General features: G+C 36.4%; 1 protein-coding gene across 1 annotated transcript; it reads right to left on the bottom strand.

Annotated features, from left to right (window-relative positions):
• Positions 1–38: 38 nt before the first annotated feature.
• LOC145326475 (major facilitator superfamily domain-containing protein 8-like) lies at positions 39–15717 on the bottom strand. The gene is made up of 22 exons (XM_080169839.1): positions 15651–15717; positions 7186–7288; positions 6623–6666; positions 5910–6010; positions 5370–5459; positions 4772–4842; positions 4264–4385; positions 3945–4021; positions 3496–3675; positions 3297–3415; positions 3045–3130; positions 2862–2937; positions 1863–1931; positions 1665–1734; positions 1518–1570; positions 1336–1388; positions 1131–1221; positions 922–1004; positions 706–816; positions 586–625; positions 432–506; positions 39–185 (listed from the first exon to the last, which is right to left on the bottom strand). The coding sequence occupies exons 1-22, from the start codon at positions 15675–15677 to the stop codon at positions 109–111; spliced, it is 1818 nt and encodes a 605-aa protein (XP_080025965.1). The 5' UTR covers positions 15678–15717; the 3' UTR covers positions 39–108.
• Positions 15718–25076: the final 9359 nt, after the last annotated feature.

The following is a 25076-nucleotide window of genomic DNA, read 5'->3' as shown; positions in this document are numbered from 1 at the left end:
ATTGTAATATTATGAATTTTGGAATGAAAACATCAATGTATTATTATTGTATATTTATTAAATATTGAAATCCTATAAAAATAAAATAAATCTAAAAACATAAATTGATTAATGATTTGTGACTGGTGGAACAAGCTTTTTGTAGCTGATCAAGGTTATAATTCCAGACAGTACCAGGGTTCCTGGGATCCAGGTAAATCAATGTTACATTGTGTTTAGAAAATGATGGATCATTTGTGTAAAAATATACTTTTAAACTATGCATTCCATTGTGTAGTTTGAGTGATTGGGTTACCCCATCCAATCTTATGGCGAAGCCAATATGACTAACATGGGTTAAGCCACGAGTTCTATGAATAGTAACGTTTAAAATATTTAAAATCAATTTAGCCTTGAAATCTCATTGATGTAAATTTATTGAATTATTCCTGTGACAAGACCAAAAGTGAGGTAGGTACCATAATTTTCATAGATTCCAGTCACTACAAGAGGTCCAACCACTCGGGCTGAAAAATGATTACAGTTGACCCCTCAGTAGGGTAATATTTGTTTTACTTGCTTTAGAAACTATAAAAAAATACTTACATAAACTTCCAGATGTAGTTAAAAGCCCAAGCCAAAATCCCTAAAAATATATCAAAGGCTTTATTTATAGCTATTTAATCGATAAATCTCTAAATAAAGAATCTAATGCAAAAATTTCACCTGAGGTATATCACCTAGAACCTTCGAGTAAATAGAAGCATTGAGAGCAACACAGAATGGATAACCAAGAGTAGCAAAAACATATCCAATCATGAACTGTGCCACTGTAATCTTTAAAAATTTGAGAAAACATTTAATGATGAGCTAAAATAATTTTAATAATCTTAAATTTTATTTCTTGTTTAATTGATTTGTAAGTATTTGTAGAATAATTACCTTTGGTATTTCACTACACCAATCATAGCCACATCCAGTAGTTAGGGCAATGGCAGCTGCTCTCTCATTCACTGATTCCACAACTAAAATTGTTAACTTTTATATATCACTGGTATTGCAGTCAGTATACAATATGTACATAAAATTGTATTTCTGGATTTGATCATTAGATATTTATTTTATTTTAAGGTCAATAAATTCTTTTTTACCCAAGTCATAATCATAGTCTTCAAATGCCGTTGTATCAAAAGCAGTAGTTGTAGTTACATTGTTACTACCTCCTCCTCCAGGTATCAAACCCTGCAAAATTTATCATGTAGATTTTCATAGTCATGTTTCATAAAATTCTCATTAAAAAAGGGTATTTCCTTTCCTTTTATGGGAATTGAAAAGTTTAAATACAAGATTACTTACAGAAGCAACTGGAGGATAGCCAGCTCCAGGGAAGGGAAACATTACTACTCTTCCTAATAACAAAAATCAAAATAATATTTGTTATTTCTAGAGTCCATGTTCTTGAAATCAGAATATTATTTATAAAAATAATCAGTTATTTTAGTTATTTAATAAAGATTCTAAAATTCAGGAAGTTTTACCTAAGATCATGGGAATAATACCAGCTATCAACAACAGAATTCTCTCATTAAATCTGAAGCAGATTATTTACTTGCAATTAAACTATATATCTATATTAATATAAAGGTTTTTTTTAAAGGGAAATTTCAACTTGTATGAAAATATACCTTTTTGACAGAGGGCCAATTGTTGCAAAAACAAATAAGGATAATACTCCTCCACCAATCATAACAAATCCTTTAAGATTTTATGGAATATAATTCAAATTTTTTAATAATTTTAATCAACAACAAATTAATTTATGGGACAAATGAATTGAGATTATTTTGTATTTTTTAAGATTAGAATTATAAAAAGTAGATTACCAATGTTGACAATAGCTTCCTCTTGGGTCCAACCCCACATATCCATAGCCAATGGAGTTACAATTGTTTCTGAATAGATTATCAATTACTTTTAATTAATAGATGATTCTTCATAAAGGTATCCCCATAAAGTGCAGCCAATTTTCTCTAAAACCAATAAAAATTTTGGAATATAAGTGCAGTAGTAACCTTTTATAATATAAATAATGATTTTAATTGCCATTTATCTGAAAAGTGTATTTTCTCCATATGAAATGTCTAAAAACATCCGGTTTTTAAAACTATTATTTTTGTAATAAGCTGTACTAAAACAGTAGCTTTTAGTCTTATTAGAATACAAATGACAAAGACTGCAACAAATCTAGGTTTAAAGAAAAAAAACAGGAAGAAGTATTTAAATAAATTTTATGTCTCAACAGACATTATCACCAATAAAGAAAAAAATGTTTAAATATAAAAATAAATGTAGTTAAAAACATGTTCTACATTTCTTCTCATATTCAACAACTTTCATAAAAAATGATACTAAATACAAAAAAAAAATATTGCAAAAAATAGTATTGAATATTGAATATTGTTTATGAAAGAACAAGGAATAAAGACTAAGTAAATTTTTGATTTTGTAGTATGAATTAGATTTCCTCAAATATTGTAATCTTACTGAAATATATTTCAATCCTTTTTTCTTCATACATTTATTCCTGTTATTTTATATTTTATTCCATTGTTTATCAAAATAGCAGACAAAAAGGAAAATGCTTTCCTTTTTAAGTTGTATTATTCTTTCTTATTAGGGGAAGAAAAGATGAATATGGAAAGAGCAATTCCTATCAATTTAATATGATAAAATGATTTTTTTATTATGAATTATTATTTAGCTATCTTTTGTAAAGTTACTGCAATATTATTCCAAGGAAAAAAAAAATTGACTGCACTTAATCCACATATGCTCAATTAATAGTATTTCTCAAAATAGTTGAAAAAATATAAAAATGTTACCTAACAATACAAAGTTCATCATGAATGAGAAATTGTTGTAAGTACAGGTGATTGTTGGTAGTATAGGAGCCATCTTCTAAAATATTTATTGTTTAAAGTAATTTGATAACTAAATTTTGTCTCTTAAATAGCACAAACATCTTATAGAACTGTTACGGACCATTTCCAAGATTTTTTAATTACCCTCTCTTTTTTTTGATCTTTCTTGTTGTTGTTGGTATCATCTGAAGCTTCTGATTCTTCCTCTATTTCCTCTAACTCTTCCAAATCTAAAAATTATTATAATCAAGAGCATTTTTATTCAGAACTTTTCTTTGTCTTCTTAATGTAAGTGTATCTAATTGCTTTTTACAATACTACAAGCATAGACCTCTTTATAAAAATGAATCTTAAAGACCTTAATATCTTTTTCCTTTAAAAACGAATAAAGCTTACGACTAAAGTTGACAGCTCCATCAACAACAGAAATTCTTGAATATGATTTGAGCAGTTTCCTTGGATTTTCCTTCTTGGTTTCCTCAATTGAAGGTCCAATTTCCATGTGAGAGATTTTTCTAAATACCAAATAAAATATTTTACAAATTTTATTCAGTTCAAATCTAACAAATTAGAAATAAAACTAATTTGTTTTAACCTGTGTTTGACTTTTGCAGCTGCATTTGCCGCTTCTGTTTCTTTAGCAGCTGCCTCAGCTTCTTTGGCCTCCTTGTGGGTTTTCTTATACTCCAGCTCCTTAGCAGCAATGTACTTCTCTGTGAAGATTCCTGGAAGATACAGGATCAGGCACAAACATCCTGATATTCCTCCAATCCATCTATGTACAATAAAAATATTTGTTTCAACCAATTATATCTCATTTGATAAACCTTTGTTTAGAGAACCTTTGGAGGTGCTGAGTAAAATGTTCATAATGAGAATGAATAACATATGTAGATTAGTCTTCTGTATTATGCTTATAATTAGTTAAAGTTTGCATTTGCTTGAGTTTTAAAATTAAGGCCTAGTTAGCCATATATTTGTCTGTTGGAATATTTTAAAATAATTATTTCTGACATATTATACTAACTTAATTAAAATTCTTACCCTGTAGAAGTGTACATGTCAAAAATCAAGCCTCCATCTGCTGGGATATATTTATGACCAAGAGGGGCCAGTCCAGTCTGAAAGTAATGTTTAGTAAGTTCAAGTAAAATTAAGTGAAGAAAGGATTTCAACATTTGTAGGTAGCAAAGCAAAAAATGTGAACAGAACATGTGAGTTTTGAAGTTATTGGTCTTAAATCCTAACAATAATAAGATGCTTATTGGTCAGTGGAATCTGCATAAAAACAGCCATTAGATTTATGAAGCAGAAGATAATATAACATTTGGAGGTAGGGTAAGAGAAAAAAAAATATTTATACCTGTATTCCTGGGCCCACAATGAAGCCAAGAGTCTGGAATAGGGAGAGCAGAGCTATGTGGGAGGTTCTTTCTTCAATCTTTGTGGCCATAGAGACATAGTAACGAGATGTTGAGTTGATTGCTGAAATTAGAAATGTTTTAGTGAAGTATATAATCTATGTATAATTATATTGTTTACGGAGACGAAGATTTTTAAAAATTAAATGCTTTGGGAAAATCAAACTAACATATCCTTATGTGTGTTTGTGTGTTTGTATGTTTGTACCGAAGGATCTCGCTAACCGCTGAACCGATCGGGTTCTCCTTAACAGGGTAGCTTCTCATAGATCCCGGGAAGGTTTAAAACTATTTTTTGGGGGGATGGGACACCCCCAACCCCCCCAAAAAATGAAAAATCCCCCCCCTCAATTTTTTTTTTTAATTTTCTAAACTAAAATTAAAAGTGATGGGGGGCACCCCCCCCAAAAAAAAAAAAAAATTTAGCAATTATATTGAAATTTGAATTACCTGTGCCGATTCCTACGATGAACCTGGCAGCCAACATGATCCAAACTCTGGATCTAGTCACAGGACCAATTCTATACAGTTGCATAGGGATTTATCTTTTTAGCAATTTTTCCTCAAAGTGCCTAGTTGAGGAGAGACCCCCCCCCCCCCCCACCCCTTCCTAATTTTGAAATTAATTGAAAATAAAAATGGTAGTTATATTTTTTTTGTTTTTGTTTGTTACTTTAAGTTAGGTAATGTTAGGTTGTATTTGAGTACAGAATTGCCACGCTTAGGGAGGTATAAAGAAATAACTAACCTACCCCACACACTTGTTTTGAAATATTTTTTTTAAGGGGGGAAGATTTGGTGATTGATAGGAACTTTTAGGGAAATCACCTCTATTTCAGATAAAATTTAATAAAATTTTTTGAGAGGGTATGTTAACCATCAAAAATTTTGCTAATTTTAAGAAGCACAGTTATTAGCTATCCAGGAAAGTCTTCTAAAAATTAACTGCTAAACTGTGCAATAGGTTCAAAGAACTTAGTGTTTTCATCAGTCAGTTACCTATAAATCTGTAGGATGTGCTCAATAGATAATAATTTAGTTTATTTACCTTGGAAAAATTCCAACAAGAGCATAGAGAATATTTCCACCAGAGAAAAGTACACAGGAGCCAAGTGCTACAGGCCGCACTGTTTTCAATCTAAAAAATTAACAAGGACAATTAATTTCTAGGTAGAAGTAGCAAATATTTGAATTTGTAGTGTCATGGAGTACATGGTTTTGAATCGGGTTCCAAACTAAGTTATAATTATAGGTATTACACGATGTACCTACTGCTGCTATGTACAAAAATGCCTTTGTTCAAAACAGGCACAACTCATTATTACACAGTAAGGACTTCAGACAAGGGTAGTAAAATCAAAAGGTTAGTTATCTGCAATAATTGTGATGTAAGAGCTTTGAAACTTGCCATAAAAGTCTAGGTCTACATTTTTATGAACCGTTCCTAGAGATATTAATCAGATATCAATAGAATAATCTAAAACAAACACCTAAGGTGATCAAACATTATTAAAACATCAGGGATAGGTAAAAATGTATGATTTTTTTATTAATGCTGCAAGAGCAAGAAATTTTTGAACTGACATACCTGTCCGTAATGAAACCAAAGATAGGTGAGAAGACCATCTGAGCGGCTGCATCTGCAGCTACAACCATACCATACTCAGCCAAACCAACTTCTGGCTCAAGCTAAATAATAATTGTAGTCAATGATAAAAAAATAATTATATTAAAGTTGGTATTACTTCAGGACATTGTCTTTTCTATGCTAAAAAGATGTTTGATATATTTTTATCCATCCATATCATGCAATGTTTCTCAGCAAATTTTTAAAATTATTTCATTATAAATTATAAAATGCAAAAGTCTACTCTAAAAAGTACTCTAATGAAAATAAAAAAAATTAATCAATATATTTCCACAGTGAAATAAAAAGTATTTACATTGTTATCTAGTTTAAACTTGAAATATGTTTGTTATGTATAAATTTTTTACTTGTTTATATAATTGCCATGTTGTTAAAACAGTTAATTGCTTGTATTTAAAAGAGTTTAAACAATGCTGGAAATTTTGATATAATTTAAAAGTGTCAAAGGAATTTTAGTAGTTTTCAGTTTTAGTCAAATAGCCAATGACTTATGATAAGCTTCCCAAAAAATTGATCTGACCAATTACAAATACTTGCTAGACAAACATAAATAATATGATGTAACAGATTGGCAACTTAAATTGTTTATTTTTTTGTAAACATAATTTGATTATTTGTTTACATATAATTAAATTGCTAATTAAATTACTTACGTTTAAAAGATAAGGGTATACTCCTGTAAAAATAATACTGCTACCTCACAATTAAATATCATTTTATAATAACAAATCTATTTTTCAATCTAAGGTTAAGATGGTTTGTTCTTTTTAAATCTCCTGATATAACAAAATTCGGGTATAGTCCCTTTCGTTGGAACGCCCCTTAAGTATTTGTTTCTTTGTATTTTCACAGTAGTTTTTTTATCTGTTTCTAGCCCATGCGGGGCAATCAACTAACCCAGTATAACCTAACCTAACCTATCAAAAGCCATTTTGAAAATACGACGAATCGCCCCTTCAGTGTTTTTGATAAAAACTCTTTAATAATCTAACAATCTACACATGTTCTAAAATAAGTTTCTTATTTTAAAAATTTGCAATAAATGGTAAAGTCTTAAAAGAATACTAGAAAAAAATATCAATATTTTCCATCTATCTGATTCTTCTAATTAAGTCTATTTTTGATCTTCTACTATTCATCTATTTGATATAAACTTTGTTTTCTAAATCATATCTATATCAGCTAATTATCATAAGTAAGGAAATGATATTTATGCCTAAAGAGACAACAAACATAGAGAAGTGGACAATGTAAAGTGAGATTAATCTCCTTTTTCTCTCCCCCTGTGTTTCCAATTCATCATTTTCTAGTGTTATATCCTTAAACAAAAACAAGTAATGATTTTTAAAAGTCATATTTAAAGGAACCCTGTAAGAAATACCCCGCTTTAACTGATGAAAGCCTGCCACAAGTAGACCTAATACCCAAAATTTGAAGCCTCTAGCTTCAATAACAAAAAAGTTACAGACATTTCAAAATTATTATTTTAGTACAATAAAATTTTTTAGATATTTTCATTGCTAATGATGGAAATTTCAATAATAAATTTCGTCGTCTGGAAACAAAATTAAAAGCCTATCTTTGTCAGAAACTTAGACTGCCAGTAACTGATAACATTTTTACAATAAATACACCCCTTTTTATAGTCAAAATGTCTTTTAAAAAATTCGGTTTAAATTGTGTTTTAAAGCGTAAAATCATAGTGGGAAAAAATTAAACTAATGTAAGTAATACAGATGCTCAGCTGTGATTGGTTGTTCAGCGGACTTAGCGCGGATTCAGACCTCCGATTTGCTGGAAATCCTAAAGGCTGGTATTCTCACGCTACAGTGCCCTCAATACAACGCAAATTAAACTGAATTTTTTTTAATAATTTTGACTATAAAGAAGAGTGTTATTGTGGTATTCGGCAACCGTGAGCCATGGCGATGGCACCCCTGATCTGGGGTTCGGTGGAGGGTCAATGGCCCTCCCCCGAGTCCTGGGGAAGGGGTCTAGTGACCCCCTCCCTACGCTTAGAATTAATGATTGAATCTGTCATGTTTATTATGGTTAACTGTATTCTTAATTCTCCCCCACCCTTTCCAGGGATGGGGGAATCATTATTGCCCAAACTGACCATTGTATATGTATTATTTATGCTTTTATGTTATGATTATTTATTCCTATCCATGTAATTATTGTTTGTTGTATATAGCTCCAGTATCTCTTAACCCTTCAATAAAGTGACAACTGAAAATAGATGTTGATCATTATCTAGTGAAAGCTAGAGAAGCGTAGCTTCTCTATAGTAAGGTGTCCACGTCTGTCACACTGCCGTAATCTAATTGAACTCCGGTGTCTGCCATTTATCCTCGGCGGATACCACAACTTTGGTGACAGCTGTGTGAGATTACGGCGAACCACAAGTGTAGAGCAGACGCGCATCTGAGGCTAAGGTACTCCCAGCAGTGAATCTGGCAAAACTGACGCAAGCAACCTGAATTACCCACCCTGGACAGCAAAGTTTAACTCTGCATCCGGCAGTTGTGGAAGCGAGACAGCGAAATCTGACGAATAACCGCGAGCAGCGCTGATATCTAACGGAGAATTGAGCGCCAAAAGGGCTGAAACAGGCCTGCGGACCGGCTGAAACAAGCCAAATAAGTGTAAACGGCTGGAAATAGGCCAACTTTACTGCAAGAAATAGCAGGATCCGAACCAGTGGCGCTAGCAGGACGGGACATTCCCTGCCGCCATCAGCCGGATTTGGATCAGCGGCGCTAGCAGGACGGGACATTCCCTGCCGCCGATAGGCTGAAACATGCCACATAGCTGCAAGCTGCGAGCTAACATACGAGTGTAGTGCACCAGAACAGAGAAAAACTACGTCAACCCCGAGTATCCTGAGAAGCTACAACGCAGCCACCCATCTAGAAAACAGATATTATATCACATTTGCAGGGATTACCACCCTAGTGTGATGGCCAAACAATAGATTTATGAGCAAAGCTTGGCAAACAAATTGTTGTGTTGTGATAAATCTAAGAATAGAACAGGCTTGGATTACTGTGTATTGTGATAACAGCTAAAAATAGAACAGAGTTGGTAAACAAATCTGTTATGCAATTGTGATAAGGACAAAAATAGAAGCTAGATGTAATATAATCAAAACAATCTCAAGCCCACAGCACAACAACAATACACCCCTTATTCCAAGGGAAAGGGAGGGGCCCCTATCCATTGAAGGCAAATACAATCAGGGTGATATAATAGATAAGCCTAAGATTAAGAAGAAAAGGCCCTATTACACCAGCACACAGTTACCCCCCTCCCTCACAGGGGGAACGGACGGAGTTACCCCCGTCCCCTCACGCGCTTCCCCCTTCCTACCCACACTAGACTAAGTCCGTCTGTAGTGTGGAGCTAGCGATCGGATACACAGAGCGCCATTCACGGGTAGCGCAACAGAGTGCGGAAAATATCATAAATCCAACGGACGAAGCGGACCAATGAGAGAGCGAGTTGAGGGGTGAGAGCGCGTTTTCCCCGTGTGCGCGGATTGGACGGCGCGAACGCGCGTTACAAGGACAGGAGATTTCACGCACACACACACACACACACACACACACACTCACACCAGAGCGGAGCTACTCCATAGCATTTAACAGGGGTATTTTTAGCAAATAAAGAATTGCAAGTTTCTTTCCTTCTAGCTCTAGTGTGATAAGGGAAAACCCAATCAGTTCCTGACAGCAGTTCAGACCCTCAACATCTATCTACCTCTACCAGCCTACCCTACAACCTCAACACCTAACTAGTGATAAGTACAGCTAAGTTATATCTTTGTAACTAAAACTCCCAACCTAGTGATACAAACAGTGTTGGCTGTTAGGCTAGGAAGCCTCAAGTGACAAACCATTCAATTTTAGTACTGTATAACTTTGTGCCCGCCGTTTCACCGTTGACCCAATGGACCAGCATCAAGCCCCAGGAGGTGACCAAGCCCCAGGATGGCTCCAGGATGACCCTCAGCCGGCCCCAGCCGAGTACCGCAAGCTGATGCTGAGCAATCTGCCGGAGTTTAGAGGGCCGCCCAAGCAATCCTGGTCGGCACATATCCGCAGACTTGAGATGTCATGGGCGGCTTACCGCGTACCACCTCATGATTCCCTCAACCGCCGCAACGCCCTACTACTGTCACTGGTAGGGCAAGCGGCGGAAATGGCGTCCCATCTGTTTGGCGAGGCAGGCCAAGCCTTGACCTACGAACAGGTCAAGACCGAGTGTGAGTTGCTATTTCGCCCTGCTTTTGAATCCCAAACGCTTAAACAAGCGTTTAGGGATTACAAGCAACACTCGACAGAACCTATACAAGCGTACATATCAACTAAGTGTGCCTTGTATAGGGACGCCTACAACCATGAGGATCTTGAGTTGTTGGTGGACGAATTAAATCGTGGAATTCGTAACGCCAACGTAAAACGCCTCATGATGAACCATGAAATTACGAGTGTACCTGAGTACACTCGTAAGGCCATGTTCACCGTGACCATGGTTACTAAGCAGCTGAAGGAAGGTGTGTGCTTAGTGGACTCGACCGACGGGCTGACTGGATCTGCCTGCATCCAGTTGCCCCAATATGACGAGTCGGAGCCAATGGAGATTGGCTCCTTGGCTCCGGGTCTCCACCAGATGGGGAAGGTCGCTCCAGATGACAAGGTTCCAGGCCGCTGCTACCGCTGCCAGGGGAGAGGCCACCGAGCGCGAGACTGCCCAACGCCTGTGGAAGTTAGCCTAGAGGAGAGACGCACCCAGCCACGCCGTGACCGTTCTGCCAAGTGTGAGCGTTGCCACTATGACGGTCACACGGCGGCCGATTGTAGAGCCGACTGGGCCCAGGTAGCCAGCCGCAGGCGCACCGCCGACAAGGGTGCCCCTCCAGGGAAGCCCAGCAGAGTGGCCCATATGGAAGGGAGCGCGCCCCCAGCACCACCACAGCAAGCAGCCGCCCCCAGAGCTGCGGACCGAGCCGATGGGATGCCGCAGTTTGGGACTGTCCCAGCTAGGATCAACGTACTGGGCGGTGCGGCTGAACCCAACCGGGTTGGCCTAGGCTTCAGTCTTAACCATCTGGGGCCAGAGCTGGTACAGCCCAACAACATAGCCGAGCCAGAGGTGCTGAGGCCCCAGCCTTTTAGCCTCAACATGATGGAACCTGCCCGACTGAACCTACCCAGCAAGAATGGAGGGGCGCTGCCCAGCGTCCCTGAGACGGTGTATGGGGAGGCCCTGGCAGCCGCTGAACGAGAGAGGCAGGAGGTGCTAGCCAGCACCTCTGCATCGATGTATGGGACGCCACCCGGCGTCGCCACCTGGGATGATGGGGGGGTGCTATCCAGCGCCTCCCACCTGGTGCCTGGGGCGACAACCGTCGCCGCCACCGAGATACCTGGATCCTGGAACGAGCCAGCCTCCAACCTGATGTCTGGGGCGACAACCGTCGCCGCCACCGAGAGACCTGAATCCTGGAACGAGCCAGCGGTCCCAGAGGAAGGGGTGACACCCGTCACCCCCAGTCAGCCAGCGCCACCAGCCTGCAGGGAGAGCCCAGCTACATGCCAGCCAGCGCCACCAGCCTGCAGGGAGAGTCCAGCTACATGCCATCCAGAGCCCCCTGCCAGCCAAGGGAACCCAGCTGCTCAACATCAGGATAAGTTGAATTTGTTAAATGTGTTGTATCCAAAATATTGTAAACACCCAGCCTTGCCTGTGCCCCCTGCACCTGAGGCTGGGGAGATTGAAATTTGGGAAAATAAGGACTTGCCTGTGCCACATGCACCTGAGTTCCTAGGGCAGGGGAGGGCAGTGAGTAAGGGCGAGCCTGTGCCACATGCACTTCAGCCCCATGCCACTGGGCATGCCTTGGACAAGGGAAGGGAGCACTTAGGGCTAGGGGAGCCGACACCCAGGCAAGTGCCAGTCGCTTGCCAGTCTGTCATTGGGGAGGGTATCGGGGTGCCTCGGCCGCATACAGATAACGCTCAATGGAAATTTGTATCTAGCCAGGAGCAGCCCAGCCGTGTCCAGCCCCAAGAAGCAGCCGTGACCAGAGCTGAAGATCCCCAGCCGCGTGTACGAGGAAGATGGTTACCTGGAAGCCTCTCCCATTGGTGGATGGTCCTGTGGGGCCTCCTGCTGGCAGCCGTGTGGCCTACAACCAGCTACGTCCTGGTGGGGTGGGACTGTGCCAACCCCACCCATGTCACGTCTTACAATAAAGAAAAGATGTGTGACACGGAGCCCCTACACCAGGAGGTGCCCCTGGGCCATGAAGTACACGTCCTGCAGCAAGTCAAGGTGAGGGAAACCACTGGGTTCAGCTGTCAGCTCACCGTGTCCCAGTGGACATTCAGGTGTGGGGTATGGGGTCACCTCAAGGTGACCTCGGTCCCCACCCTCATGAGGCCAACCAAGATAGACCCAGAAGCGTGCCGAGACCTGGCCAGGAACCGAGTATACACGTTGCCAGGCAAGACCCAGCCACTGACGTTCCAGCTGAACCACCCCCTGTTCTTCACCATCGACATGGTGGGCGCCCTCGTCAACAGCCCCGAGGGGGTGGGTTGCGAGGGGGAGGACGTCCACTTTGAGGGCCAGCTATACCGCAACGAATTAGTGCTCCAGGAGCGGCGGCTGCTGGTCAAGGAGGAGACCTATGTGGTGGAGGATGGACGGGTGGAGTCCCAGTCTGACCACCTGACCCTAGAGTGTCCCCATTCGGAGCTGTCCTGCATCACTGGGGAAGCAACCTACGTGTGGGACCACCTGGGAAGAGATTGCCCCTTGAGGCTGATCCGCAGCCTCCAGCCCAGCCTGGTGAGGGATGCATATCTGGTTGACCATCAGGCCCAGTTTTTCATCAACATGACCAACCCCACCTCGATTGTGAACTGCGACTTCGAAGCCCATGCCACCAACCATCCAGCGTTGTTCGTGGCAGCTGACCCAGCCGCGGCTGCGCTGCCCAGAGTGTCGGCCAGGGATGTTGACGTTCCCCTTCAAGCACAGATCCATGCAGGTTATATTGGGTTTACCCTGGAAACGCGCATGAAAAGCACTGCAGCAGAAGAAGTAGCGGCCAACTGCTGGAAGCTCCAGCAACTAGATCCGGCCCACCCGGTGCGTGTCCAGGGGAGCACGTTCTCGGTACTGAGGGGAGACATCCTGCTGCAGCTGACCTGCCAAAGGCACAAGTATGTTGTCCGCGAACACAAGGAGTGTTGGGACAAAGTGCCAGTAGAGCCCACAGGTTTTGTAGACGCTGTGACACGGGTATACAGTGAGCACGCCACCAAGATTCCCTGCTCCTCCACCTACCCCCTGACTGTGCACGCGGAGGAAGGCTGGATAGAGTTAACCCCTGCTCCCAAGAAGAGGCCACCCCCGCTGGATACGCCTAAGCAGTTGTTGACAGAACCCTTAGATGACTTCAGTTCAGGTGGTTTGTATTCGCAGGCTGAGTTGAACGACTGGCAACAACTGCTGGCGTTCCCAGCATACAAGAGTGCCATGCTGACCGGCCTATCCTATGGCTCCTGCGTTCAGCAAGGCAGCTGTTCGGCCACAGGAGACCATGGGATAGTGTCCTACAACATTGACCGACTGGCGGAGGAAGGAGAGGCAGCCCTGGATGTCTGGGCAGGATTTAGACAAGCCATCCACGAGTGGGGAGATGGCGCAGCCATACTGTGCTTGCTGTTGTTGATCCTCAAACTGCTGGGGGACCTAACCATCATTTCTCTGGCAGCAGCACAGGGAGGAGTCCGGGCAGCCCTGAATGCGATATCACAAGTGTTCCTGTACCATCCAGCTTTATATAGGAAAGCGCTGGCTAGAGCCAGGCTCAACCATGCCAAGTCCCGGGACTTTTCAGTGGACTGGGATGCCATTCCCATCGGTAGGGAAGCAGCCGAGGAAATGGTGTCTATGAAATCAACTGACAGCGGGCATGACCGCCCAGGTAGGCCAGGACCGCCCTCTGGCAGACCCCGCGGCCCCTCAGGAGGACAGGCCGCTGCTTAGACAATCAACCTGGCAGCCAGTGCCCCAGCCGCTGCCAACAACAACCAGCAGGCCCCACTGCTGACCGTTCCAGCAACAACTGTGCCACCAGCAAACCTGATACCTGCCGGCGCTGACCAACGTATCCAACCCAAGTCAGCCTCTGCCTTCTATCCCACATTGGGAGCCCATCAACCCTAAGAAGATACTCACCACTAGGATTCCATTGAATCATTATCGTTTGTATATATTTTAGCCCTAAGGAGCGGGCCGAAGGCCTCAACCACTGTCAGAAGTCTGGTAGGGAAACCACCTCCCAGCCTTCCGAGGGGAGAGTTGTGGTATTCGGCAACCGTGAGCCATGGCGATGGCACCCCTGATCTGGGGTTCGGTGGAGGGTCAATGACCCTCCCCCGAGTCCTGGGGAAGGGGTCTAGTGACCCCCTCCCTACGCTTAGAATTAATGATTGAATCTGTCATGTTTATTATGGTTAACTGTATTCTTAATTCTCCCCCACCCTTTCCAGGGATGGGGGAATCATTATTGCCCAAACTGACCATTGTATATGTATTATTTATGCTTTTATGTTATGATTATTTATTCCTATCCATGTAATTATTGTTTGTTGTATATAGCTCCAGTATCTCTTAACCCTTCAATAAAGTGACAACTGAAAATAGATGTTGATCATTATCTAGTGAAAGCTAGAGAAGCGTAGCTTCTCTATAGTAAGGTGTCCACGTCTGTCACACTGCCGTAATCTAATTGAACTCCGGTGTCTGCCATTTATCCTCGGCGGATACCACATTATATTGTAAAAATGTTATCAGTTACTGGCATCCTAAGTTTCTGCCAAAAATAAGCTTATAATTTTCTTTCTGGGCGACGTATTTTAATGATGAAAATTCTATTATTAGCAATGAAAAACTTTCAAAATTTTTATTGTACTAAAAATATGATTTTGAAATGTCTATAACTTTTTTGTTTTTGAAGCTGGAGGCTTCAAATTTTTGGTATTGGGTCAACTCGTGGCAGTTTTTCAGCAGTTAAAGCGATATATTTCTTGCATGGTTCCTTTAAAAATCATTTAGCAAAATCCCACCAAAAGCATTTAAGAACCAACCTTCCCTCACATAAAAAACTTTTTGGAAGAAAAAAAATATTTGTGTGAATTCCCGCAAAATAGTTTATCGGTTCAATTGTTAGCAAGATCCTTTGGTACAGACAGAAAGACAAATAAACAGACAGATAAAGGTCATGTTAATTTATTGTAAGAATTGTTCAAATGTGAAAATGCAATCCTTATAATAAAGTAACAGGATATTTGTTCGTCTTTGTGTTTGCATGTTTGTACCAAAGGATCTCGCTAACCGCTGAACCGATCGGGTTCTCACTAACAGGGTAGCTTCTCATAGGTCCCGGGAAGGTTTAGAACTATTTTGGGGGCGGGTACCACCACCCTCTCAAGAGAAATCACAAAAATGGAGAACAATTTTTTTTGCGTAAAGACTTAAACGCAATATAGACAATTATTTCTCAAATTAGATATCTGAAACTAAAATAAAACATTTAAAGTGCCACTAGAGGCCTCTAGGGGCGTAGCCGCTAGTGATAATTAATCTACTAAGTTTGTTCACCTGTTTCTTAGATTTTTTAAATTTCATTATTTTGTTTTCCAAGCTTTTGCTCTCTCTCTGTGCTTCTGAAATAATTTAATTTTTTGTTTTAAAAATTACTGTATATTGCCAATTTGCAAAGCAAAATATACAATATATATAAACTCAATTATGGGCTAAGAAAATAGTTTTTGATCTTAAACAGTAATAGAAAAAATATTCATAAACAATCATTGATAATTTACAATTCAATTTCCAAATGATGACAGAACATTACTAATACTAAATATTATAAAGCGAATTAAAAGTATTTATATATGAATGATAACAATTTATGGGTTGTAAATCAAGTTAGGACACAATAAAAATTATTAGCTTTTCTTAATTCAGTTATGATTTACAAAGATATTTAAAACTAGGAGCATGATATTTAAATGTGTGACAATTTAAATACCAGTGTCATATTAAAAAATCTACATATAAAAAGGTGCTAAAAATGGTAGGCACCCTCAAACTTTTCAATTTTTTGTTTTTTCCCATTCAAATAAAATAGCTTGGACATCCTTGCCTCTAAGAAATACAGATTGACCCTCCCTCCCAAAATTATATTTTTCAATTTATAATTATCAAAAAAGCTTGGACGTCCTTGGATCCATCCCATCTGATTTTCTGATTTGAATATTATAAAATATTTAATATTATATAGACTTCATAAAATGTTTACAATTCGAGATCATTTTAAAAATTAATTGCAAGAATACAACTTTTGTTTAGATATAAATTTGTGGCTAATTTCCATCAACATTCCTTACATGCAAAAAGAATGATTCCTTAAATAACAAATATATTGACTTTTACCAAAACTGTATTGATAATCAAAGAAAAAATATCAAAACTTTCATTCTGCAAAACATATAATCATGAGTATACTTTTTTTGTAAACAATAAGTCATTAAAAATCATTATTGTAAGAATATTGACGATTCAAAGTTTTCAATTACAGTATTTTTTGATGAATTGTACACTATTTATAATTATGTTTAAATAAAAGTTTACGAATTTGTTTAGATAGTTCACCTATGTAAGAAATTGGCATATAGTACTTATATCAATATATCCAGGGATATAGAAAATGAGACAATGGTCCTAAATAGAATGCTGCTAAAAAATCATTCTCCAAGCAAACAAAACTTACTGAACATAACCAAGAAAAATACTATCAGACTATTTCACAAAAAAAATAAGTTTTGCAAAATTTAAATAAATACTGTATAATTTTGTTTTGTTTTTTTCTTATCATTTCTGCTTATTTCTGATGAATATTACTTTTTACTGACGATTCAAAATAGAGCCATTAATTGCAGTCTTCATATTGTATAGTATTTTTCTAAAATTAATCATAGATAGTTAAATCTTATTTCTATAATAAAGAATTTAAAATAGGAAAGAATAAAACAAAAAAGACTTAAAATTCTAGTTTAAGTTGGTTAAAAAGTTATCAAAGATAAGGAAAAAAAGTACTTATATTCAATTTGTAGCATAACATCAAATTTGCAGAAAACCATGAGATTTCCAGGTGGATACTGAAATGGCTTCGTTGAAAATTAAAATTTAATCTAATATGTATAAATCAGACATGCCTAAATAAAGGCATTGAAATTTAAAACACACTTAATACTTTGCAAATAATGATTGTGATGACAATTACATAATTTTTTATTATTAATTAATTGCTAATCTTTTCCAATGCAATGTATTTAGAAACAGGTGTGTTTGGATACGGAGGAAAAATAAAAGAATACCTTTTACATCCCCAACCCCCCCCTCAAAAAAAAAAAAAAAATTTAAATCCCCCCAATTTTGATGTATGTAAGTGAAACATTGGTGCACCATTGTGTTTTTATGCAGATAATTAAAACATTGGTGCTGCACCACCACTACTGTTTTTTTGTTTACCTCTTTTAGCAAAGTCTAGAGGCTATGGGGGGGGGGGGGGGGAGCGTCGCTAGTTTTATATAGCTTTTTAAATAAGTAAAGAAAAATGATTAGTGTCTTAAGGCTCAAATGGCGATGGAATGCATGTATATTACCCGTTTTATTTTATTATTTTTATTCATTCTAAATTGCTGTCATAATGAAAAATCAATATAAAATGCATAAATTGCTGAAAGGGAAAATGGATATGACAGCAATAAAAAACATTCAACACCAACATTTATACCTTATTTTATAATCTTGTAACACATAATATTTTTGTCTTAAATTTTTTGTGAAAAATTTATGTGTCCTTTGATAATTTTCAGCTGTTTACCAAAAGATTACAGGAATACTCACACGTTTACACAAAGTATCCTGTTGAGCAATGCTACCCCATCCCCCTTCTTCTTTTTGCGACTACAGGTTATGCGATAGAGTTTAACTTAAAGTCAAGAAGATAAAACATTATGATAACCGGTTCTACCCCATCTCTTTTTCTCTTCCCCACTTTCAGATTGTAAGGGTGACGCAAATTTCAGACCCCAGATTTGGCGATTTGAGAAAAATTTATCTTTATATTATAGCGAATTAGATAATCTAGCAAGCATCGGTTTTATCTTATAGAGGAAAATAGTAAATCAAAAGGCGAAAAATGAAATCTGAAATTTGCGTCACCCTGCCAATGTGACGCAAGACGCATGACCGCTACGACCGTGGCAATATTTCAAACCCAATCGGTTATGCAGGGTTATGTATAGGTGGAAAAACTACCCTTTACGACTTATTTAAATTTTTTATCCAAAAAAGGTCGGGGGAGTTGATTTCTTAAGAGACACTTTGTGTAAAAGCACCAAGTTCTAGAGTGTACAGTCACTAATTATCTATAATCCAATAATTTGTTTCATATTGCCTCAACATAAGTGACAAAGAAAAGAATAAAGTGCTCTGGTGACATGTCTTGAATTTATTGCATGGTAAGAGTTTTCACATTCATGAAATAACAGCAATCAAAAATATTTGCATCTGCTAAACATGATAAATAAATCTTCAATCTCGAATCTGAACATTATTTTTATGTTGAGGAAAAATCGGATCAACTTGCTACTTGTAAAACTTGGTAAATTAGTCGATTTAACAGGACATATTTTTGTATTGAAAACAAATTATAATAATTAAGGCTTTTATTGTACATATTTTCTTCATAATTTAGGTAGTTGATAATAAATTATACATTGTCATTATACACTTCAAAAATTATTTCTATAATAATGCAGCCAGTTCTATTTTAACAATTAGAGAAGTAATACTTTTATTCAATTTTATTTAAACATTTTATAATATGAAGTTTAGTAGGTTACAATTATTCAAATGTTTGGTTCTGATTGTTTCATCTGTAATGTTTATAATCCAATTCAAGACAAGTTTTGATAAGTTATTGAATTCCCAGTTAGCTGACATATCTGAAATTAAATCAATAGATAATATTGAACCTCCTCTAATAACTATTTGCCCCTTTAACCAGATAAATGAAACAAAAGCAAAAGAATTTGGTTACTCAGGAGTATTTCTAAATGGTATACAAGAAAATAGAAATGGATCAGTAGTAACATGGGGGACCCACATGAACAAAACATTTGACCAATTACTGGAGACAAGCCTTAATCCTGAAATTAAATTTAGAGTTGATGGTGGTATTTCTGGCATTTTTCATGAAAAAGATATGTACTCAAATATGTTAAAAAAGAAGTTTTATATTGGGTTCTGGGGATTTTGCTGGAATTTAGAAAACTACAACCCATCCCATATTCTTAATATTTATCCTGAAAATGAATCTACAAACAAATATTCTGTGTATGTTACTGAAAATGAAATGAAAACCTTTTACTCAATCAATCTTAAAAACCAGAAAGGAATCAATATTCAGTCTAATCCATCTCACAGACATTGGTATGAGGTAAGCCTGAAGAAATACTCAATCTATGATCCAAGATCGCCTGATAACTGTCTTTTCTATGAAAGTAATAAATTTGAACATTGTGTTGATGATAAAATTCAATCTCTTGTTTTACCAGATATTGGTTGTAATCCCCCATGGATGTCATCACTCAAGATATGCAATGCCACCAAATATTTATCAAATTTAACAAAAGATTCTTATCAGAATAAACTAACACCGTTCTTGTATAACAACTACAACAGTATTGAAGATTTGTGTCCTAAACCTTGTCAAGTTACAGCTGTCACAACCCGACTCAAATTTTATTACTCTGACCATCCCAACATGATCAAGCTCACATTTGCCAAGGATTTTCCTTATACCAGTAAATATTTAACGTACAGTCTCTCGAGCTTCATCATTGATATAGGAAATTTGAAAATATATATTTATACAAATATGTATATTTAATATTTATTTCATTAGAGCATGTGTTTAGCTATTCAAGAAATTCTATATTGAATTAGAAGAACAATTTGTTAAGAGATTATTTCAATTTACTCATTTTTTTAAATTTTGACATTAAAGATAAGCTTAAGTTAAAAATTTCAGGTTTCTAGGTGAAAACTTGTCGGGAGACATACAGGGTCGGGGCCTGCATGGTCATACCTGGAACCTGGAATTTACCTCGATAGTTTTATTTATTGCTATATACTTTTTATGGGATATTTTAGTATTTTGCTCATTTCTAAAGCTTCGTTGAAGTAAAAAAAAAAGAATTGCTCTTTACCTGGATTACACTGCCAGGTTTGCTGGCATCCTGTTGAAAAAAAATAAAAGCCCATATGTGTCACAATACTCCATTGAATAGTCAGTTAATTACAGCTCTTTCTTTTTAACAAAGAAAAAATGAAATAGAAAAAACGGAAGGGGGAAGGGCATTCAAAGCCCCTTCCCCTGACAATTTTAGGTTAAACAACATTGAATATATTTCTTGAAAAAGGGAGTTCACTTGGCCTCTGGTTTGGATTAAGTGTGTTTGGTCTCACTGATCTTGGAATTGTAGTAGTCAACTATATCAGATTAACCTGTTTTACTGTTTCAGAGATCAACATGAGGATTTCAAATTCATTTGAAACAGATTAATCTTAGCAACTTTAATTAAGTTTATCTTATTTTAAAAAACACATATTTATCTTTTAAATTGAACACAAGGGGGGTGGGGGGTAACCTTTTTCGTTTTTTTGCCCTCAGTTTTCTTAATCTCCTCCAACATGTATGTATAATATAATTAAATTTTATGTCATCTTTTCGGGTTATGACCGTTTTCGTTTTGTAAGTTCAACAATATATCTAGTATGATTTTTGTTAATTATTTTAATCAAACTTTAAATTTACGTAATTTTAATTTTATAAATCTGTTGATTAATGTTAAATAAATTGTCAAAAATGATGAGAAAAAAATAGTTATTTATAAAACAAGTTCATATATTTAAGATTGAGGAAACAGATCAAATACTCCCCTCTGAATGGGAAATGACTATGGACTTGCAATTAGGACTTATAAATACAGTAACCATTAACCCGGCGATAACTCATACAGATACAGGTTTGTATTTTTGGGGTACACCTTACAAGTTTTTAATGAGAAAAAGTTATTAATTAATAATTAACTGAAGAAACAATTGCTGTGATTATTTAAATTCAAATTATTAATAGGGGCACTTAAATTAAGGGGGTAGTCTAGTCAACCCTCCACTTCAATCTTAGTTTTTAAAAGCAACAAAACAAGAATGAATTTTATTAATTTTTCATATTGATTTTAGCGAAAAACTGCAATAAATATTAGACTATAAAAGTTGGAAAGATTTTTAATCAATATAATAGATTTGAAATCTGCATAAAATTTTAAGGATTTTTTATAAAATTCGTTTTTTATATAATTCTTTATTTAAAGGCGCAAATACAAATTAAGTTAGATAATTTTGAGATCTGTGATTGGTGGATTGAAAACTATCTGCGCTCTGATTGGAGAAGCTTAAGTGACGTACATCATTCAACCAATTAGAGCGTAGGTAGTTTCCAATCCAGCTATCCTATTGGTCAAAATTTATTAACTTAAATCGTATTTGCGCCTTTAAATAAAGAATTATATAAAAAACGAATTTTATAAAAAATCCTTAAAATTTTATGCAGATTTCAAATCTATTATATTGATTAAAAATCTTTCCAACTTTTATAGTCTAATAAATATAATATCTTTTTTTCTAGTCAAGTATGACGACATTTCAAACAAATAATCGATGATATGAACTATAAGCTAGTATTTAGAAGTGTCCCTACTCTATAATTAGATTATGTCTGTTCGTCACTTCGTTTACTTTCGGATAAAACATTTATTGTAATTATTAACCATAAAATTAAACTTTAGGCCTAAAAAATCATATATCAAGGACAATTTTGTGCAAAGTAGCACAAAACCTAAATATTGTATTACTTATTTTAACAAAATTTAAGTTTTCAAGGAGAAACATTTTGGATTTTATAGTTGATTACCAATCTACATTTAAATATCTTAGTGTATCTCATTTTACCTAAAACTTATTTTGATGTCTAGCACACAGTGCTGGGTGTATCATTACCTCAAACTTATTTGTTGTGTATAACACAGTGGTGGGTGTATCTTTACCTCAAACTTATTTTGTTGTCTAGCACAAAGTGCAGGGTGTATCTTAACCTTAATCTTATTTAGGTGTGTATCACATAGTGCTGGGTGTATCTCTACTTCAAACTTATTTTTTTATATTGCACACAGTGTTGGATGTTTCTTTACCTTAAACTTATTTTAATGTCTAGCACACAGTGCAGAGTGTATCTTTACCACAAACTATTTTGTTGTGTATTACATAGTGCTGCTGGGTGTATCCTAGTGGCGCCGCCCAAACTAAAAATGTGAAAGTTTCAGTCAGCATTAGTTGACATATTCTTGTCTCTGGGCGCACAGCTAACAACTAGGCACAGTTATAAATACTTTCTCAATATATCAAAACATACTTATATTTTTGAAAAGTTCTGTATAATGATTTGATGATATATAAAAATCCTGCAAAGATTATTGACAATTATTTAACAGAATAGTTATGCCTAAATTACAGATAAGTATGCTTGTAACATCTAAATATTTTTCATAGTGATAAATAACATACAAATTGTATTAAATATGATTATAAAAATGAAACATTAAATTATTTAGTAAATGTTCAGTATGATATATAAATGGATTTAATATTAGGGAAATGTTTTGATACATATCAAACTTAGATCTATATAGGAGGGAAGGGGACACAAAAATACCCTCCCCCGTCCACCAAAGAAATAGTGATAGAGAACATTCATTTTTTGTCGGAGTAGCTCGATATAGCAACATATACATATCAAACTAAGATCTATATAGGAGGGAAGGGGACACAAACCCCCCCCTCCCCCCTCCACGAAAGAAATGGTGATAGAGAACATCCATTTTTTGTCGGAGTAGCAACCCAAAGAATGGTTGCCCCTCCTTTCCTTTAGGCGTCCGATACCCTGAAAATCAAATGTTATACTTTAGTCAAATTGTTTGCATTATTCGGTTTATTTCGTCTCTTTCTCTTTAGCAAGTATTTAAGGTATTTATAGGGCAATTTAGGTTTAACTCAAACAGGGACGATAATGTACAAAAGTGGAGCATCTTATAATTTTAAAATTCTCTAAACAAAAGCAATAAATTGGAAATTAATATTTTCGTGCCTATTATTGATAAAGTACGGTGGGTGAAGGGGGAGAGGAAATAGTGTATTTAATTATCATTATTAACCATTAACCAATACAACATAACATAAACTGACCTATAGTAATAAACAAAAAAACGAATAATTACCCACACTCTTATATTTGATTTATTCCTAAGTTCGGCAAGGCAAATTTTCCCACAATTATAATCATTGGTATGGCTGTGTTAATCCTAAGTGCAGCTACTTTTATTTTGAGATGTTATACATATACATTTATTCCAAAATCTGACTGTTCGTCAATAATAGTTTGTGAAGCCGTTTCTCTATTACAGATAATGTTGCTTTCCAATATTTTTTTGGCGTTTAAATTAAAACGCAAATATAACAAGGATTACAACATCAAAAGATGCACAGCTCAACAAACAAATGAGTTGAAGAGTGACATCGTTTTGTAAGACAGAAGGATTAGAACTAGAATTTGATGTTACGCTATTGCAAAATTGCGCTACCCTAAAAGTTGGGGCCCGGACCTTAACCTTTACCTTACTGTATCGACCCAGATTCTAAGTCTTATGGGGTTAATACAGGATGATTTGGCGCACCTATATTTTCAGAATTAATAATAGATATACGTCGCCTATAATATAGTACCGATTTTTCCTGGGAATCGGAATCGTATCCAAAATGCAAAGTTTTAACTCGATAGAATAATTCTAATTAGATACGATATATTACTGTTAGATGTACCTACGGGCATAGGGGCAACACTAAATGTAGAAATACGTCGCGCTAAAAAAAAGGATGAGATAATTTCTGAAAAATTTACGTCGTAGTAAAATTAGGCAAAATCAGCACTTTATAAAATTCTAGACAGATAAAAAGTAAAATTGTAACTTCAAGTCAGGTTTTTCTTTCTTTTTTTTCTTTTGATGTTTTTTTAAAGCCAAGAATTTTTTTGTTTTGTTTTTTTCCAACTTTTCATTTATTTTTAAGATGTTAGAATCATCCCATTAGTCTTAAACTTATGCAAAATTACTAGAATAAGAAGGCATTCTACTATCAATTTTGTAAATTGATATGGATTCACGAGCTACGCTTTTAATACTATCACCCTTGTTGTATAATGACTAAGCTGAAGAGTATATATTTACTATTAGACAGGGATTTAGGGGATATTGGACTGTTTATTACACTAGTCCCCAAAGTTTTACCATAACATTTTCTTATTGGTTGACTATCCATCTTTGGTATTATTAATCTTTGATTGGTTGGTTCATTAAGTTGAGTGTTCAAACGTTTTAATCACTAATTGTAATCTACAGAAGGGTAATTTTGTGTATCATCACATCATTGGAGATCTACATCAATTATATAGGCCATTGTCTTATCCCTTTAGATTCCTGACTATCAGCGTACTATTACATAATATGTACAGAAAACAATTTTGTCAAGCTTATAAAAATAAATAGGCAGAGAATTTTCAAGATTTTTGAAAAGCGAAACTTTTTTGCATTTAGGGTTTGTCCAGGAAAAAAGTCCGATTGTTCATTTATTAGGAATGACTTCATTTCCTGCATATGATCAAAATGTTGTAAAGCGAATCATATCTATATTTAAGTAATTTGGGTCAGATTTACATAGAACTTTTGTTAGACTTTTGAATGTTGAATTGAATCCATTATTATTTTATGTCTAGCCTCGTTTGTCTAATTGGATGTTTTTCGTTTTTATGGATTTTGTCATCTTTGTTATAATTTCAGATAA

Source organism: Acartia tonsa, chromosome 8 (assembly GCF_053477335.1).
Source record: "Acartia tonsa isolate MP-2025a chromosome 8, ASM5347733v1, whole genome shotgun sequence".
NCBI classification, from domain to species: domain Eukaryota; kingdom Metazoa; phylum Arthropoda; class Copepoda; order Calanoida; family Acartiidae; genus Acartia; species Acartia tonsa.
The sequence above is the reverse complement of the archived record's forward strand: the minus strand, read 5'-3'. Positions and strand labels throughout refer to the sequence as shown.

What these genes read in the sequence shown, in the direction of transcription:
- LOC145326475 (XM_080169839.1), bottom strand. Translation starts at nt 15,677, where the DNA reads ATGAAATTTAAAAAATCTAAGAAACAG. An exon ending in CATCGTAGGAATCGGCACAG is followed by an intron (nt 4,386 to 4,771) that starts GTAATTCAAATT and finishes TTCTAATTTCAG; the next exon opens with CAATCAACTCAACATCTCGT. An exon ending in AACTACATCTGGAAGTTTAT is followed by an intron (nt 507 to 585) that starts GTAAGTATTTTT and finishes ATCATTTTTCAG; the next exon opens with CCCGAGTGGTTGGACCTCTT.